The sequence below is a fragment of the Argentina anserina genome, chromosome 3 (genome assembly GCF_933775445.1).
Source record: "Argentina anserina chromosome 3, drPotAnse1.1, whole genome shotgun sequence".
NCBI classification, from domain to species: Eukaryota; Viridiplantae; Streptophyta; class Magnoliopsida; order Rosales; family Rosaceae; genus Argentina; species Argentina anserina.
In genome coordinates this window covers 2,410,281-2,425,612 of record NC_065874.1, presented here as the reverse complement: position 1 = coordinate 2,425,612, position 15,332 = coordinate 2,410,281, and the positions used below count along the sequence as shown (strand labels likewise).

Below are 15,332 nucleotides of genomic sequence, written 5' to 3'. Positions count from 1 at the left end.
AAGGCTCCAACCGAGAACATTCTATTCTTACAAAGTATTTAAGGTGACATTAGTGGACCCTATCCAACCGAATACATACATTTTTTGGTATTTTTATGGTATAGGTTAAGAGCATCGACGCGTTGGTCACACGTCGCTTTGCTTTCCACAAGAAACGCTGCATTCGCTAAAGTTTTTAGCTATGATCATCATCCTAAGGGCTCACCACCCTTCCTATCCTCTCAAATCTATTTGAATGGATACCGTTGGAAAGTTCACCCCCACGACTTTGATGATTTCGTTTTTCATGTCTACTGGGATCGTCGTTGAACATATTATTCCTCATGTTCATTCACTGCACGATCTCGCAGAGCTTGGACTTGGTTATGGGTACTAACCTGCCGATTTTTGCATGGGGATATGTAATGATGTTGCATGCAGCGACACTTATTCGTTTCAAACCCACAACTTGCCAAGAGTTTAGTGCGTACCAGATGGTCACTGGATACAGTCCCAACGTTCTTTTCACTAACGCCTATTTGGTTAAAGTTGTTTATGGTGCCTCTATTGTAGTTATCTCAATGGGTTTACTTGAAACGATTAAGTATTCTGGTTGGTTATAATTTATGAATCACCAACACTTGTCCACTATTTTCCAATCTACAACCGTTGATCTCTATCCTGCGATATTATCAGACGGTTACTTTGATGAGACATACTTCCCGTCGTTAGGGGGAGATATGGAATGCTCTCATTCTGGTTTTAACGCCAGGAATTGACGTGGTGTGGCACTATGTCTCATTAAGATCCCGCACTACTCAAAGTGAGTAAATGTGCAACACATTATCGACCTCCAGAAAGTCAAAAATTCGATGCTCAATGACTTTACCGATATTGCGAAAGTGACGAGATCGCACATAAATGCTGTGATGTGCCGGTAAGGTTGGGACTCTCAGAATATGAGAGAATTTCATATGACCTGGTCCTAGCACCATTGGCACCATCCCTGACAGTGGGAAGGAAGCCGGCTATGGCACCATCGTACGCTGTGGTGTTGTCGGCGCCCGTGGTATTGTACCACAAAACAAGGGCGGCAAACGCAAAGATGGACTAGTAAGGGTCATAGTTTCGGTCTTGGCTCCTGCCTAGATGAGGGGGAGACCATTATTCTCTGGTATCAAAACCAGAAAGAAGCGAAGTGCGTAGGCACAATTATTTCGCCCATCATCAAGAGATATTCTCTAAACATGTGTATCAACTAAGTTTCTGTGGGACGCTACAGACTCCTTTTGTTGATGTTAGAGAATAATAGAAATCCCACAAATTGATCGTATACAGCGCGCGCGTGTTTAATGGATTGATCTCCCATGATTGATGATGTATTCGCTTATGCTCTTATTCCGTTGTAAAGCATCAACGATGAGCAACTTGACCGAAGTGGAAAGAATCAATACAGGTTGAACTAGACTTGTTATGTTGGTCGTTGTTCGTAAGTGTAATGAGAAAGATGAAGTCATGCGATATATGCAGGACTTATGGCGCAAAGATTGTCTCATTATCCTAGTATTGACTACGATGAGTTATATTCTCTCGTTATGGACATAATTGCTTTCCGTTACTTGATCAGTCGTAGTGTCCATGAAAACTGATTTGCAGCATATGATAGTGGTCATAGAATATCTGTAAAGGGATCTTGACGCAGATATGAGAGTGCCTGAGGGACTTTAAATGCCTCTAGACCACGGAGAGCTTATGTAATCAGATTGCGACGTTCGAGAGAACGTAGTACAATCGGTTGCAAGAACTAATACCCATATGTGTTCATATTAAGCTAATTATTGATTCTCTATTCCGTCTAAGTATAGATGATGAAGAGATTCAATGAGCTATACATTCATACATGTTAGTGTTGTTGGGACACTATTGCTTTCATTATGACGTGATTAACTATGCGCCTATGCATTATCATTGGACTTGCATTGCTTATTTGACATGAGTTTAATTCTACACTTAGTGAACCAACACAAATCCTATCCACACCAACGCCGCCAGCAGCTCCAGCAACATCAACGTACGCCTTGGTGTAGCAGTCGACACTGGTAGCGTAGAGGATGCGTACGGTTCCGTCTTGGACCAAAATCAGTCCTTCATTGGTCCATTCCCCCATTCTTTTTGCGAAAGACACATTGAATGTGACAAATCAGAATCTGTCCAGTTTCGTAGGTCAACTTCAACGAGACCTACAGGACAGCTCGCTCGATGAAATATGGTTAGATTAGTACCGTTGGAAATGTCTATGTGTCTACTTTCAAGGGACAACAACCTTTCGTTCATAGCTATCATATTGAGTGAGTTATGGCCGTTTTAGCAAAGTAGGACAGTCATGTCCGGAAATTTGCAAGTCAGTCAACTTCGATAGAGCATTGTGAACTGCTCCGATCGGATGAGGTTGTGAACCTTATGTTACTGGAAAGCCACGGGTGTCTACTTTTCAGAACATTTTACAGTTCGTTGATACCTATTTTGACGAAGAAGTTATGGCCGTTTAAGTGAGTGAAGGTCATTCTACCCAAGAATCTGATTTTCATTGCAAACTCTTGTTTTGAGTTGTTATGCAATCTTGTTTCTTAAGATCTAAGTTTGGCTAAGTATAGCATGAATGATCTAAGGATGTGTGGCTAGATTAATGGTTAATCATTAGCCCAAGACTACGTTTGAGAAGCATGTGATGAACGTTGTGTATGTTGTTCTTTGTACTCCATGATTATGACACTAATCAGGGGGAGTTGTTTCGTAGACTTCAGGGGGAGTCTAGCTCACATGATGCTATCAAATGTAGACGGTGCGTTGTGCTCTTTTTCCCTTCGATCAAGCTTTTGTTTTTACCCAAGAGGTTTTTATTTTGCTTGACAAGGTTTTTACCGAGGCAACGATGTGTGCACCATGCAACCTAGGCATGCGACACAAGGGGGAGTGTTCCGGGAGAATTACTATTCTACCCTTATGTGTGTCTTAGCCTAATAGGTTTCATGTTAGGAGATAGATTAACATCTCCGTAATAGATTATGACTCCGAATCCTACGGGATTGTGGTTTTGTAATGCCTATATATAGGCCCCCATATCATTCAATAATACACAATTATTTCATCCTGAAACAATACTTTAATATTATAAAAAAAATGCAAGAAAAAACGAGCTATAAATTCAAAACTTTTACATCTAGATGACTAAAATAAAAAGTTTTACGTGTGATCGATGTTTTATGTTACGTGCAAACACTTAAAACCTCTGAGAAAGAATTGTGAAGTTCACCGATTAAATGTTTGAGAATAACATATATCTTCAATTTGGAAGTGCATCCTAAAGGTTCACCGATTAATGCAGAAACCATTTTATTGTTGTTAGTGAGAGATCAATCGACATGCACAATTATTGGGAAGTAACCGAATTTCCGGTGGAAAAATATGGACGTGGTACTTTGATTATATTGTACACAGGACAATTATACAGATCAATAATGGAATGTTTATGGCAAAAGTAATTTAAGATTTCACGTCAAATCATGACAAAGTTTCCATTTGTTATTAACACTGAACCATTTACTCAATAATTGATCGTAAAATGTCACATTATGATGAAAATCAAGTAAGGGGACTCTTTATAGACAAACAAGTAAAGGGACGTCTTGAAAATTCCACTTCACCATGACATTTATTTGAAAAATAGAAAGAATAAATTGGAGACAATCTCATAAATAATTTGGGACCAAAGTGTTCTTGCAACTGCGTCCATTGATCCTAAAGTTGAATGTTGAACTTCACTTATATTTTTATGGCAATATACAATTAAATTTTCAATTCTTGATACATTGGTGAATAAGTAGCTTATTTGGCATTGATCTTGATATACATGAACATGCTCAATTTTAAACCCTAAAAGATAACGATCAAATATGATAATGTATACGCTCATAAGAATGCTAACACTATAAATCGTAAACCCGAAACAATTAAGAAAAAGAAGAAGAATAGAACTCGATATATAGAAGCCGTAGAATGTTATGTTCCATTTGAAGAGAACTCAGACAATTGAGATTCTAACAATCATTATAAAATATAAACCTTATTACATGAATCAAGCCTTGGATATTTCGTACTAACAACAAAATCGATACTTTCTGAAATGCCCTAAGCATTGCCAAACGTCCCTCTTTGAAGCTCAAGGTTGCACCAAACACTCCATGCACTCCGAGTAAAGACACCACCGTCGTCCGGGTTGTTAACATCACCCACATGGCGCAGGGTAGCCAATCATAAATTCCCATGTTTAATTTATTAATATACCCATTTTCATAAATTCGGACTTATAAATAATCCAAAGAAATTTTCGCTCTTCCCTCAAAATTAGCAAACATACAAAGAAAAACAACAAGCTTTGTTGTAAATTGTGAAATCAGATTTCTTTCATAAATCAAATGACCTAGATTTCATAAAAACCTAGATTTGTACTCATAAACCCTACAACCCGCCCAATCACCAATCTCAGAAATCTCACTCTGTGTTTATACTTCATATCACTTTATTTGTTCATATTCAATTCCTCATTTACTGATTTAAAAATCTCAAAAAGCACATTTTTTTGGTCTGATCATTTGTTTTTCCCAGAAGCAAAATCGCCTCTTTTTCAGTGCCCAAGTTTGGTTTTTGGAAGATTGAGTTGTGTGAGTTTGATTTTTTTGTTGCAGTGCTTTCTGGGCTCATTGAGCTTGTGATATAGTGAAATTTGGGAAGTGAATTTCCAAGTCTGGGGCTGATTTGGTCAAGTGGGTTTTGTAATTTGTGGGATTTTGTGTAGTGGGTGATTGGAAAGGTTGGAAATTTGGATTGAGATTGTGAATGAGAGGATTGAGGGGGAGATGAGAGGTGTAGATGAAGGTTTGGAAGAACAATGACTGGAGGGTCATTAGGAATTCGTTCAGGGAGTTATGGGTCTTTGGATAAACAGCTACAGAATAACAGCAACGGTATCAGTGTCATCAACAACGGAGTGTTGCCTATTCAATCTGCAAGGAAGCCTTCCAAAATGCTCAAGGAGAAGGAGAGGTTGTACCATTCGATCTGCAAGTTTGCCGGCCGGAAAAAGGTGGGAATGCTGCTGCTCTGTGTCATCTCTGCCGCGGTTTTCGGATGGGTTCTTTATGTTGGAAAAGGTTTGATCCCTTTTGCTACTGTGCATGTTGAGTTTCTGAAGTTAATTAGGTTCGGTTATGCTTTAGTTGTCCAGTTTTTGATGATGATATTTGTTTGATTGAGTTTCAAGTTGGTCCTAACTCCTAAGTTGGTTTAGATATGATTGGTGTTATTGAGTTGATTGAATTAATGTCGATTATAGCACATTCATTCAGTGCTCCAGCAATCCATATGTGAAGGTCATGGGGTGTTTGTTGTGTAGATTTCTGTATATGCAATGTTGTGTATAATAGACCGAGAGGATCAGTAGCTTTAGCTCTTTGATCAGGTGGTTCTCATGGTTATTGGCACTTTTGAATCAATTAGGCTCACTGTTGATAGACTTGTTTAGAATTCTTCGTCCATCTTATAGTTGTGTATCACACATGAAAATGTGACTTAACGTATCAAGCTTTTAAGTTAACAGAATTTGACTCTATACCTGCCTCTTACACACTTGGAACGCTTGGATGCAAATTTTCATGGGATTTTTCCATGTTTTTGAGTTCTAGTTTATCTCTCTGATTTGTGCATGGAAGTAATATAAACATCATGTTGGATTTGTGAATAGGTGAAGACTCACAAGTAGGCATCTCTCGCCAAAACATTAGTCTTAACAACAGCGTCATTATAAGGAATCCTGAATCCTTACTGGAAAAAGAAAAGGAAAGCTACAATATGTCGCCAGCCTTGCCTCCTCCTCCTCCTGCTTTTTTCTTGGGTTATACTCTTCCTCCTGGGCATCCATGTAATATATTCACGTTGCCTCCCCCACCAGCAGATAAGAAAAGAACTGGACCACGGCGTGAGTTTCTACCTATTATTTACTCGCGTTTACTTCCATACAAAATTCAAGCATAAAGATAAACCAACAAAGGGCACCATGTTAATTATGTTCCTAATATTCTTTCTTTCCTTTTTTTTTTGTCCCTCAGCTTGTCCAGTATGTTACCTTCCTGTTGAAGAAGCCATAGCCTTGATGCCAAAGGTCCCTTCATATTCTCCCATTCTTAAGAATTTGACATACATTTATGAAGAAAATTTATTGAGAGAAACAGAATTTGGAGGCTCAGATTTTGGTGGATATCCTACATTGAAGCAAAGAAGTGATTCATATGATATAAGAGAGTCCATGAATGTGCATTGTGGGTGGGTTTTCTTTGCTTTTTTTACATTACCTTGGTTAAATATTTCTAAATACGTTTGTAAGCATTGTAGGATTTTATATATGATTTTTTTCAAATGTATCTGAGTTTCTTTCCTGATATAGGATAGTAAATACAAGACTATGTCACTGGGCTTCTGTTTTGATGTCTAATGCACGTTTTTCATTCAATGAATTTGAGCATCAATCAGATTTGTTAGAGGAAGTAAACCTGGGCGGAATACAGGATATGATATGGATGAGGAGGACCTACATGATATGGAGCAGTGTCATGGTGTGGTTGTCGCATCAGCTATATTTGGTAAATGCTCTCATTTATGTGAAGTCGTGCATCTTTTTGATAAATCTGGTGGATTCCTCATCATTTATATTCTAATCTATCAGGAAATTTTGATGAGATAAACCAGCCAAGGAACATTAGTGATTATTCCCGGCAGACTGTTTGCTTCTACATGTTTATAGACGAGGAGACAGAAGCTTATCTGAAGAACAGTGGTAAAATGGATAGCAGCAAGAAAGTTGGTATATGGAGAACTGTCGTGATTAATAACCCTCCTTATAAGGATGGAAGGCGCACTGGGAAGGTAATATTTATAGTTATCTTCCTGCATCTTTTATTAGATGTATCTGGATATGCAGCTTTTTATATCCCTACACTGCTCTTGTTATTATTTTCTAAAAGCATTTTATTGTAAGTGAATATCTGATGCTTTGCAAACAAATACAATATAACTTAAGCTTCTCTTTAGATAGCAATTGAGTCAATTTGAAGGATGGTGTTACCTTATCTCAGATATGTCATTAGAATTTATGGGGCTATGTATCAGGAATTCAGTGTTAATGTGCATTCATAGTATTTGGATTCCCCTTTTTGACGCCGATCTCATCTTTTGCAGATTCCTAAGTTACTAGTGCACAGAATGTTTCCCAATGCTCGCTTTTCTTTATGGATTGACGGGAAACTGGAGCTTGTCGTGGATCCATATCAAATTCTTGAAAGGTATATCTGATTAAAGATTAAATAAATATCCAGCCTTACAGAAAATTAGTTAGAGGTGTTTTTAGGAGATCAATTACAAGTTTAGTTCTTAGATTTGTATTCTGCCGAATATTTCTTTCTTAGTATTCCCTTGTTTAAAAAAAATCACCACAATTTAAAATTTTAAATATCCCATCACTTTGTGGGTAAACATAGGTCGCAAGTCTGATTCCCAGAAACATCCAAATGTTGAGATGGAAATGGCAACTATGAAGGAAATGTTGTTACTTGTTAATATATGTCTGCAATATAATTGTGTATCTTTTGTTTAATTTCTCGAATAACTCTTTTTCTGCAACATTGTAGCTTACAACCACAACTGACTGTAGCAACATAAAACAATTGTATGCTTCCCTTAACTCCCAAAATCAATGTACATTGAGTTCTTTGTATTATTGTCCTCACTGTTCTTCTAGGTTGTCTTATTGTCTTTTTCCTTTTTGTCACGTGTCTTTCTTCCAAATAGTACGCTTTCTTGTGGATGAAACCATGTAACATGAGTAATTGTTAAATGATTTGACTCTTAAACCTACAGCGGGATTCTGTCCTTTGTGCAATTAACTTCAAGATGTACTTTTAATGTGTGGATATCATAAACCATAAGTATGATGGCCTCAGTCAACCATATTTTTATCTGCATTCATTTTCATGTATCCTTAATTCTATTTTCCAGGTTTTTGTGGAGGAAGAATGCAACATTCGCAATTTCTAGACATTATAAGCGCTTTGATGTGTTTCTGGAAGCTGAGGCAAATAAAGTCGCTGGAAAATATGACAATGCCTCCATTGACTTTCAGGTTGAATATTACAAAAAGGAAGGTTTGACCCCATATTCTGAGGCAAAACTTCCCATTACAAGTGGTAAGGTGGAACATTGTTCTGTTGTAACAAATTGTATGTCTTCCTTTACTAAGTTTCCTTTGTTATGACCTTGCTGCAGACGTTCCAGAAGGTTGTGTGATAATAAGGGAGCATGTCCCTATCAGCAACCTCTTCACTTGTCTTTGGTTCAATGAAGTTGATCGTTTTACTTCCAGAGACCAAATTAGTTTCTCAACTGTCAGAGATCACATCACGGAAAAGACAAACTGGACTATCAATATGTTCTATGACTGTGAAAGGCGCAATTTTGTAGTTCAGGTAATCTATGATATGGTTCAAAACTTGGGTTGCCTAGTCATATGATAGTTTAAGAGGACCTGGAAGAAATATCTGGAATATTGAGGTTCTCCATGCTTACTTGAATTTAACCTATTTACGTTGCAGATTGCTTTATTTGGTCGAATCAAATTTTTGCTCCACATTTCCCCCCATCTGCTTGGTTCTCATGTTCCTCAGTGTATCTAATATTCTTTTCAATGTCCACAGAAATACCATAGAGATGTATTAGAGCACATGGCTCCACGAATTCCAGTTGCTGCTCTTCCACCACCCCTACCGCCGTCGCTGCCACCACCAGCTTTAAGTAATAAACTACCTGTTAAACCAGTTGAAACGACGCCTGTAAGGCCAGTAAGGAAGATTCAACCAGGGCGCCGGAGAGATAGGAGGACCGGTTCCAGACGTCACCGCAAAGTCATTCCCGGAAATACAGACACTGATACAAGTTAAAACAAATTTTGTTCGATGAATTATAATTATTCTTTAACCTTCCCCATTAAAAAAATCAATTGCGGCGGGGCTGGAAGATTTATGTCAAAGATGATGAGTGTTTTAGTTCTGCCTCAACAAGGTAACGCTCGCTTGTCTCCCATTCTTTCCACATTTCGGGAATTGTCGATTTCACTCAATTTTTTGTTGTATATATAAAGTATTCCAAATAATCTTTACACGGGTTTCTACCAAACCCTCATATTTGCTGCTCCATTATGTTATTCCAGTATCACAGTCGCATTGTACCGGGTCTCAACTATACGGAAAGCTATGTATTCACATCTTGTTTCTTCATATTCCAAATCAATGAAGTTCACAGAAGTTTCTCTATCCGTCCATTTTCCTATTGTACTTTTCTTTGTCATGAGTTCTAAACTTCTAACCCCTTGATGTGCCTAAAGAAAATGTTTATACTCGTATGACCAAAAGTTCTTTCATGCTCTCGGTGGGTGATTTGATACTCAGTCGTGTTAATATCAATCTCAAGTCTTCAACAATTTTTTAGATTTTAACTTTCAATCACAGCTAGAGTAAATGATTGTTATACTGCAAACACATCCGAGTATTGATACTTTAAGCATGTATGATATTGGTTTGTATATAATGTTTATATTCTATGATGTCATTTGAGTATTGATATCTTGAGCACGTAAAACATTTGATTTGCTTACAATTTCTATGCTCTATGACGTGTATATACATTCAGAAAAAAAAAACCCAGTGCCAATTTGGTGTAATAGTCCAATCGGAATCCGTCGGCAAATCAAACCAGGATCTCGCCACGTGTCTAACAGATATCAAAATGACCCCTCCAGTGGCCCCCACCGAATCCTTATCTTTGAATCTCACCGAATCATAGCTGCTCACTACTTCACACTCTTTTTTTCCAGCTAGCTCTTCTCTCTCTCTCTCTCTCTCTCTCTCTCTCTCCTAGAAGACCATGCCCGCCTGAAAACTGCCATGCCACCGCCGCCGCCGTCCACGACATCGTCACCGGCCTTCACCGTGATCTGCCTCCTCCACTCGGCGATCGCGATCACGTGCGGCGCGTGCATGATGTTCTACATGACGGACCTCTACACCTTCGGCCACGGCACCGAGACGGCGCAGAAGCTCCTCGGCTCGACGCCGCACGACCAGCTCCTGATCCGGACCTCCGACTCCTTCTCCGGCCTCCTCCTCTTCGCAATCGGCTTCCTCCTCCTCATGGTCGCCTTCGTTAGGGACCGCGACTTCCATAGCTTCTTCGCCAAGGGATGCACGGTCCTCCACGTCTTCATGGGCCTGTGGCGGTGCTACTTTGAGCGCAGGGTGGAGGATCTCGCCTGGGATTGGCTCCGCCAGACCGTCGGCGACGTCGTTTTGGCTCTCTCTTGGGTTTTCTTCCTTGTGTACTCGTGGAGAGAAAAGTACGATTAAGCCCCTCCCTCTTTTTCTCTCCTTCTCTCTTACTATTCTTACCGCTTGTTGAAAAAAGCTTGTATCAAGGATTGGGGTGGGGGTTAAAGTGTCAATGATTTGAGTTCGTGTTTGGGTGTTTTTCTGTTGAGTTAAAAGTAAATTTCGATTTTTCTTGTTTGGTGTTTTACTTACACGATAGTGGAATGGTGAATAAAAATTCATATTTTGATGGTAACTCTTGTTTTTGTTAAAGCTTTAAGTAGTAATTTACCTAAATTAGTGTTAATGTGGTGTTAATATATAAGAGCATGATAGCTGTATGGTTTTGCCTTATGCGTTTTACTCTGCGCTTTGATAGGCAAGTTGATAATCTGGAATTATTGATGAGCCAAGAGCATGATAGCTTTGATAGTAATTTGTAAAGTAATTGAAGACTTGAGCTATGAGCCAATGAAAATTATAATTGGAATTATTGGTGAGCTAAGAGTATGATAGGGTGTTGATATTGTGCTTATTGGGGATTGAACTTGAAAATTGCTATGAGTCTGGGTTTTTCCTCGAGTTTTTGGCTCTGCGCTTTGATAGGCAAGTTGATAATCTGTTACCATTATGAAACAGAGTTCTATGTTCTGTTCCTTTCTGTTGATTATATATTAGTTGACTGTTGATTAGGATTCAGGTATGACATGTGAATTGTTGGGTATATAGTTGGCCTTAAACCATCAACCAGTTGCCTAGCTATAGAATATTGCCAAGGTTTTTTTTAGTATTAGCAGGAGCTGCCTGATAAGTGTTTTTCTTATCGGTATACAGAGCTCAATTCAATGTCAGTTTTGGGCTTTTATTCATCATCGGCTATGAGTTTACAATCTTTTCTGGGGTGCCTTCTTTTCAAATTCTTAGATTGATATACTGTTAGGTACTCCTCTGCCTTTAACCCCCGGTTTTGAGCTTGGCATGAACAGTTCATATGGTGGGGTCCCTGCCCACATCTGTTACGTAGTCTTGGATCTCATTTCTTCGTTCTATTTCCTTTTCAATTCTCCTGATGTCCATTGAAAATCTGTAGAATGCCTCAATAATATTCGGGTCAGCTGACCAAGTGGACAAGTCTTTTCTTTCCCCAATTTACTCGTCATCTGAGGAGTGCGCTGAGATGATATCTACTACAGCCATATACTTCGTTGCTTCAAGTAAACGTGGCAATGACAATAGGACGTATTTCTCTGGATCCTTGATGAAAGTAGCATACTCTAGTTCCTGCTCTTGTGGCAGTAGTTTCCGCATGTGTGGTGGGCGTGTTGGGACTTATCGGCCATATGGATACTGCCCGTTATTCAAGGCATCGTAGTATGCTGACGTGACCCAAATAATGGTGGTGAGAATAGAGGCTAGGTCGTCTGGAGTAGATAATTTTGGCCACCAGCTAGCTTCGTGAAGATCAGCATGGCCTGAGTTGATTGACTCCATATACCAGGCTTGCAGTTCTGTATCAGAATGAAGCACACTTGCATTGGGATAGTAGTAGTGAACATAGGTCTGAACCAATCTTTCAAATGCTGACCATATGAGGAGTCCATCTGTTGCATATGGATAATCCTCGATCACTAGTCTTAGTCCATGGACTTGTGTGGCGTCTGGTATTGCTATCCCTCTATTGAAATGAAATTTTATAATCAACTATGGGAAACAATGGTTCACATTTGATATCAATATACACTGATTAAATGCTTACCTTCTGATGAGATCTGCAGGAAGGCCCTCAAGGTCAAACCGCCACCAGTGTTCATATGCAGCACAAGCAATCTCCATGCTATGCTTGCCAGCAGTGAAAGTAGACTCGATGATTCCTTCAGCATTGATCAGAAACTGGCGGGCCAATGCATTTATCTTCATTGTGTATTGCATGTGAGGTTTGAGAAGCCTGTAAATGAGGTGCATCACACTCAACTGCCGGTGGGTTGCTATGATTAAGGTTCCATGCAGGCATGACTGCGTAACCTGTTTTAAGCAAAAATTTGAAATTTAGCCTTTCCTAGTGTCATTTTATCATAAAACCTCTTATGTTGAATGTGCTTGTATGCAGTACCAGTGATGAATGAGTTGATGAGCGCAGGAATCGTTGGAGCATACCTGGGCTTTGCCAAGTTCCCAAAGCCAATTTGTTGTAGCATCGACTGGAAGAGTGAGAACCTGCTATCTGAAATGGTCTGTGGAGACTGAGCTCAATAGCAATGGTCTTCAATGTTCCCAATGAGGTGAGGAAAAAAATTGTACGTACGTGTTGCATAAGCTTTTCAGTCATCCTTAGAATTTATTTGGTTGATAAATGGAAGGAAAGTGTCGTGATAGTCTAGTATGAACAGTTTCTATTTTTCCAATGCCTGAAATTTTTTTAGGTGGCCCTTATATTGAATCAATGTGATATATCTATTTATTGATTATATTTAGATTTTTTACCTGTTGGACAGACATGCCATTTAGACAGCCTGTAATTTGTTCTTCCTTGAGTGCCGATTCTAGTGGACCATAAGTGGAGGCATTCAATTTGCTTACATGTGGAAAAACTCTGAGCCTTTCTAAGCTCAGAGGATTTATGCCTGCAACTGCTTGACGACCAAACTCGTTGTCTGGCAAAGAACAAGATGTAGTCCCTGAACATGGAGTGAGAATTTAAGTACATGGTACACCTAGCTCTTGGTTGCATCAGGATTAGGTCATGATACACACCCACTCTTTGGCCTATTAAGATGACTAGATGAGCCCTTTCAAAAACAAAAAAAAACAAAAAACAAAAGATGACTAGATGAGAGAATGCTTACTTGCGTCTAATTTTGTAGGGTCAAATTTGAGGAATTCATCAACTTTGTTCAATATATTTAGCCATGAAAGATTCATCTTATTCTTCATTTTGACTGAAGACATATCCCTATACAGATCTCTGATGTCTGAATAACCTTCAAATTTATCACTATTCCTTGTGACTGTTGTTAGTGTAGGAATAACATGCCTCAGAATTGCCTTTAACTTTCCTAGATCGAGAGCTTCTATCTTGGACTCCTCATCTCTGGGCACATAGGCCATCAGGGATTCATTCACTGGTGACTCCAGATTCTCATCTGCTGTACAAGCAAGGTAAATGTCGATAGTATCAGTGTTGTAATAACCAAAATTGAATACTAGATTGTATCTTCTTATAGCTATAGCTTGAAGTCCAATAAATTAATTCTCTAAATTACTTGACTACTCTTTAGTTCAGACCAAAATAAAAGTTACCCGGTAGTTCAACTACTGCCAGTCCATGTTAAAATAAGGAATCACCTGCCTTGGTTCGAGGCCTTCCAGTTCGACAGCGCCTTGGGTGTGGGTGTTTGTTGCCTCCAAGGATGGGCCTTATGTATTCAATTCCCAGATCTGGATTTCCAAGGTCATTGTAAGTGTCATAGTCGTATATTCTATCAGATGGTTTTCAATATCCTGTTCCATCACCCCTCAGTTGAATTAGCTCCATTTCTCTTAGTTTTTTTAGTTTGCTGGTGTGTCACTATGTAAGTATGCCTGCAAAAAGTTCAAATTGATTGATCATTACAACCTGGTCATTTATATACCCGGTGTGTTATTATGCAACTATATGCCTGATATGTGACCCCCATGAACTTCCTTAATTTTCACCTTACTGGTAGAGAAGAAGATTCTTTTTGCAGGGTTAACGTGCTCTGGTTGAACCCAAGAGTTGCAGGCAAAATGAATAACATCTTCAATGTTGATGCTATCCAGATAGAACTCGTTCTGGTCTCTGTTGCAGGCCGTGATGGCTCCTGGCATCCCAAAGTTAGAATCCACCACAAATTTAACTTGGTGAGTACTGGTCTTCCCGTCAGTCATTTTCAGATTCTTTGTCCAATCCAATATAGCTTACTCACTCAGCTTTGGTTTCATTTCCTCTTCTTTTCTTTCAACATGTTCATGATCAAGGAAGACATCATAAAATAATAATGATTGGTAATAATAAATCAAACAGAGATCATATATAGAAAATTGAGCAGCTTACGTTCATGGATTTGAGTACCAACAAGCTGTAGGTGGACACCCTTGTGATAATGATCAGCATCATCCTTGCCATTAACTGAATCATATTCACCAAGCCACATAATCCTCATGTTTTTCGTAACATTCAGCTCCTTTTCAGTTTTCCATTTGACAGTGATGAGTGCAGTGAGTTCCAAAGTCACTCCAGGCTGCTGCTTCGCATCATTTGAAGCCTCATCAACTGCAACATCAGCGGATCCTGCTGTGAGCTCCAAAGGTATTGCAGACTGCTGGTTCTTGTTCTCTGCAGCAACTCCGACAGTAAAACCGATGGATGGTAGTATATGAGCATGAGCGGCCGCCGCATTCTTTCTCTCACTTTGATGCCATCTCCTCTTTGTTAAACCGTTGAAATGAGTGGCAAAAGTAGAAGGGTGCATGTGATAATTGTGCCTCCTAACACTCGGAGGTAATAGTTCTACTGCAAAGGCGTTCATTATGTATTTTGCCACTGGTTTGTTCCAATACAACTAAGAAATCATATGCATGCATGTGTTGATCTTTGTGTGCATCTGTTATATCCAACCTTCTCTTGTGTATAACTGATGGCTCAGGGTTGGTATACTTACAGATTGGTTCCGACGGCCCCAACAAATTCCAAGTATGAGATGGGACGAAGTAAACGTACATCAAATTGATAACCGATATCAAGAAGTTATAGTCGCACACGTCCGTGTCCCAATCGTTATATATATTATGCTTTTACATTACTGAACTTGATACACACAGCTCGGAACAGATTATGCTATTCGATCTGTAGATAACTAGATATGGTCA

General features: G+C 39.2%; 2 protein-coding genes and 1 pseudogene across 2 annotated transcripts; 2 read left to right on the top strand and 1 right to left on the bottom strand.

The window, feature by feature from the left end:
- Positions 1-4,405: 4,405 nt before the first annotated feature.
- Positions 4,406-9,393, top strand: LOC126788229 (probable hexosyltransferase MUCI70). Its single transcript, XM_050514201.1, has 9 exons — positions 4,406-5,189; positions 5,780-6,013; positions 6,144-6,357; positions 6,565-6,674; positions 6,758-6,957; positions 7,270-7,373; positions 8,086-8,273; positions 8,353-8,552; positions 8,781-9,393. The coding sequence occupies exons 1-9, from the start codon at positions 4,928-4,930 to the stop codon at positions 9,021-9,023; spliced, it is 1,755 nt and encodes a 584-aa protein (XP_050370158.1). The 5' UTR covers positions 4,406-4,927; the 3' UTR covers positions 9,024-9,393.
- A 579-nt stretch (positions 9,394-9,972) lies between these two features.
- On the top strand, positions 9,973-10,701 carry LOC126788236 (uncharacterized). Its single transcript, XM_050514207.1, has one exon. The coding sequence runs from the start codon at positions 10,026-10,028 to the stop codon at positions 10,482-10,484; it is 459 nt and encodes a 152-aa protein (XP_050370164.1). The 5' UTR covers positions 9,973-10,025; the 3' UTR covers positions 10,485-10,701.
- Positions 10,702-10,847: 146 nt separating this feature from the next.
- LOC126785686 (lipoxygenase 3, chloroplastic-like) lies at positions 10,848-15,185 on the bottom strand (annotated as a pseudogene).
- Between the last annotated feature and the right edge of the window lie 147 nt (positions 15,186-15,332).

What these genes read in the sequence shown, in the direction of transcription:
- LOC126788229 (XM_050514201.1), top strand. Translation starts at nt 4,928, where the DNA reads ATGACTGGAGGGTCATTAGGAATTCGTTCAGGGAGTTATGGGTCTTTG. An exon ending in GGTTCTTTATGTTGGAAAAG is followed by an intron (nt 5,190 to 5,779) that starts GTTTGATCCCTT and finishes ATTTGTGAATAG; the next exon opens with GTGAAGACTCACAAGTAGGC. An exon ending in AAAACTTCCCATTACAAGTG is followed by an intron (nt 8,274 to 8,352) that starts GTAAGGTGGAAC and finishes ACCTTGCTGCAG; the next exon opens with ACGTTCCAGAAGGTTGTGTG.
- LOC126788236 (XM_050514207.1), top strand. Translation starts at nt 10,026, where the DNA reads ATGCCACCGCCGCCGCCGTCCACGACATCGTCACCGGCCTTCACCGTG.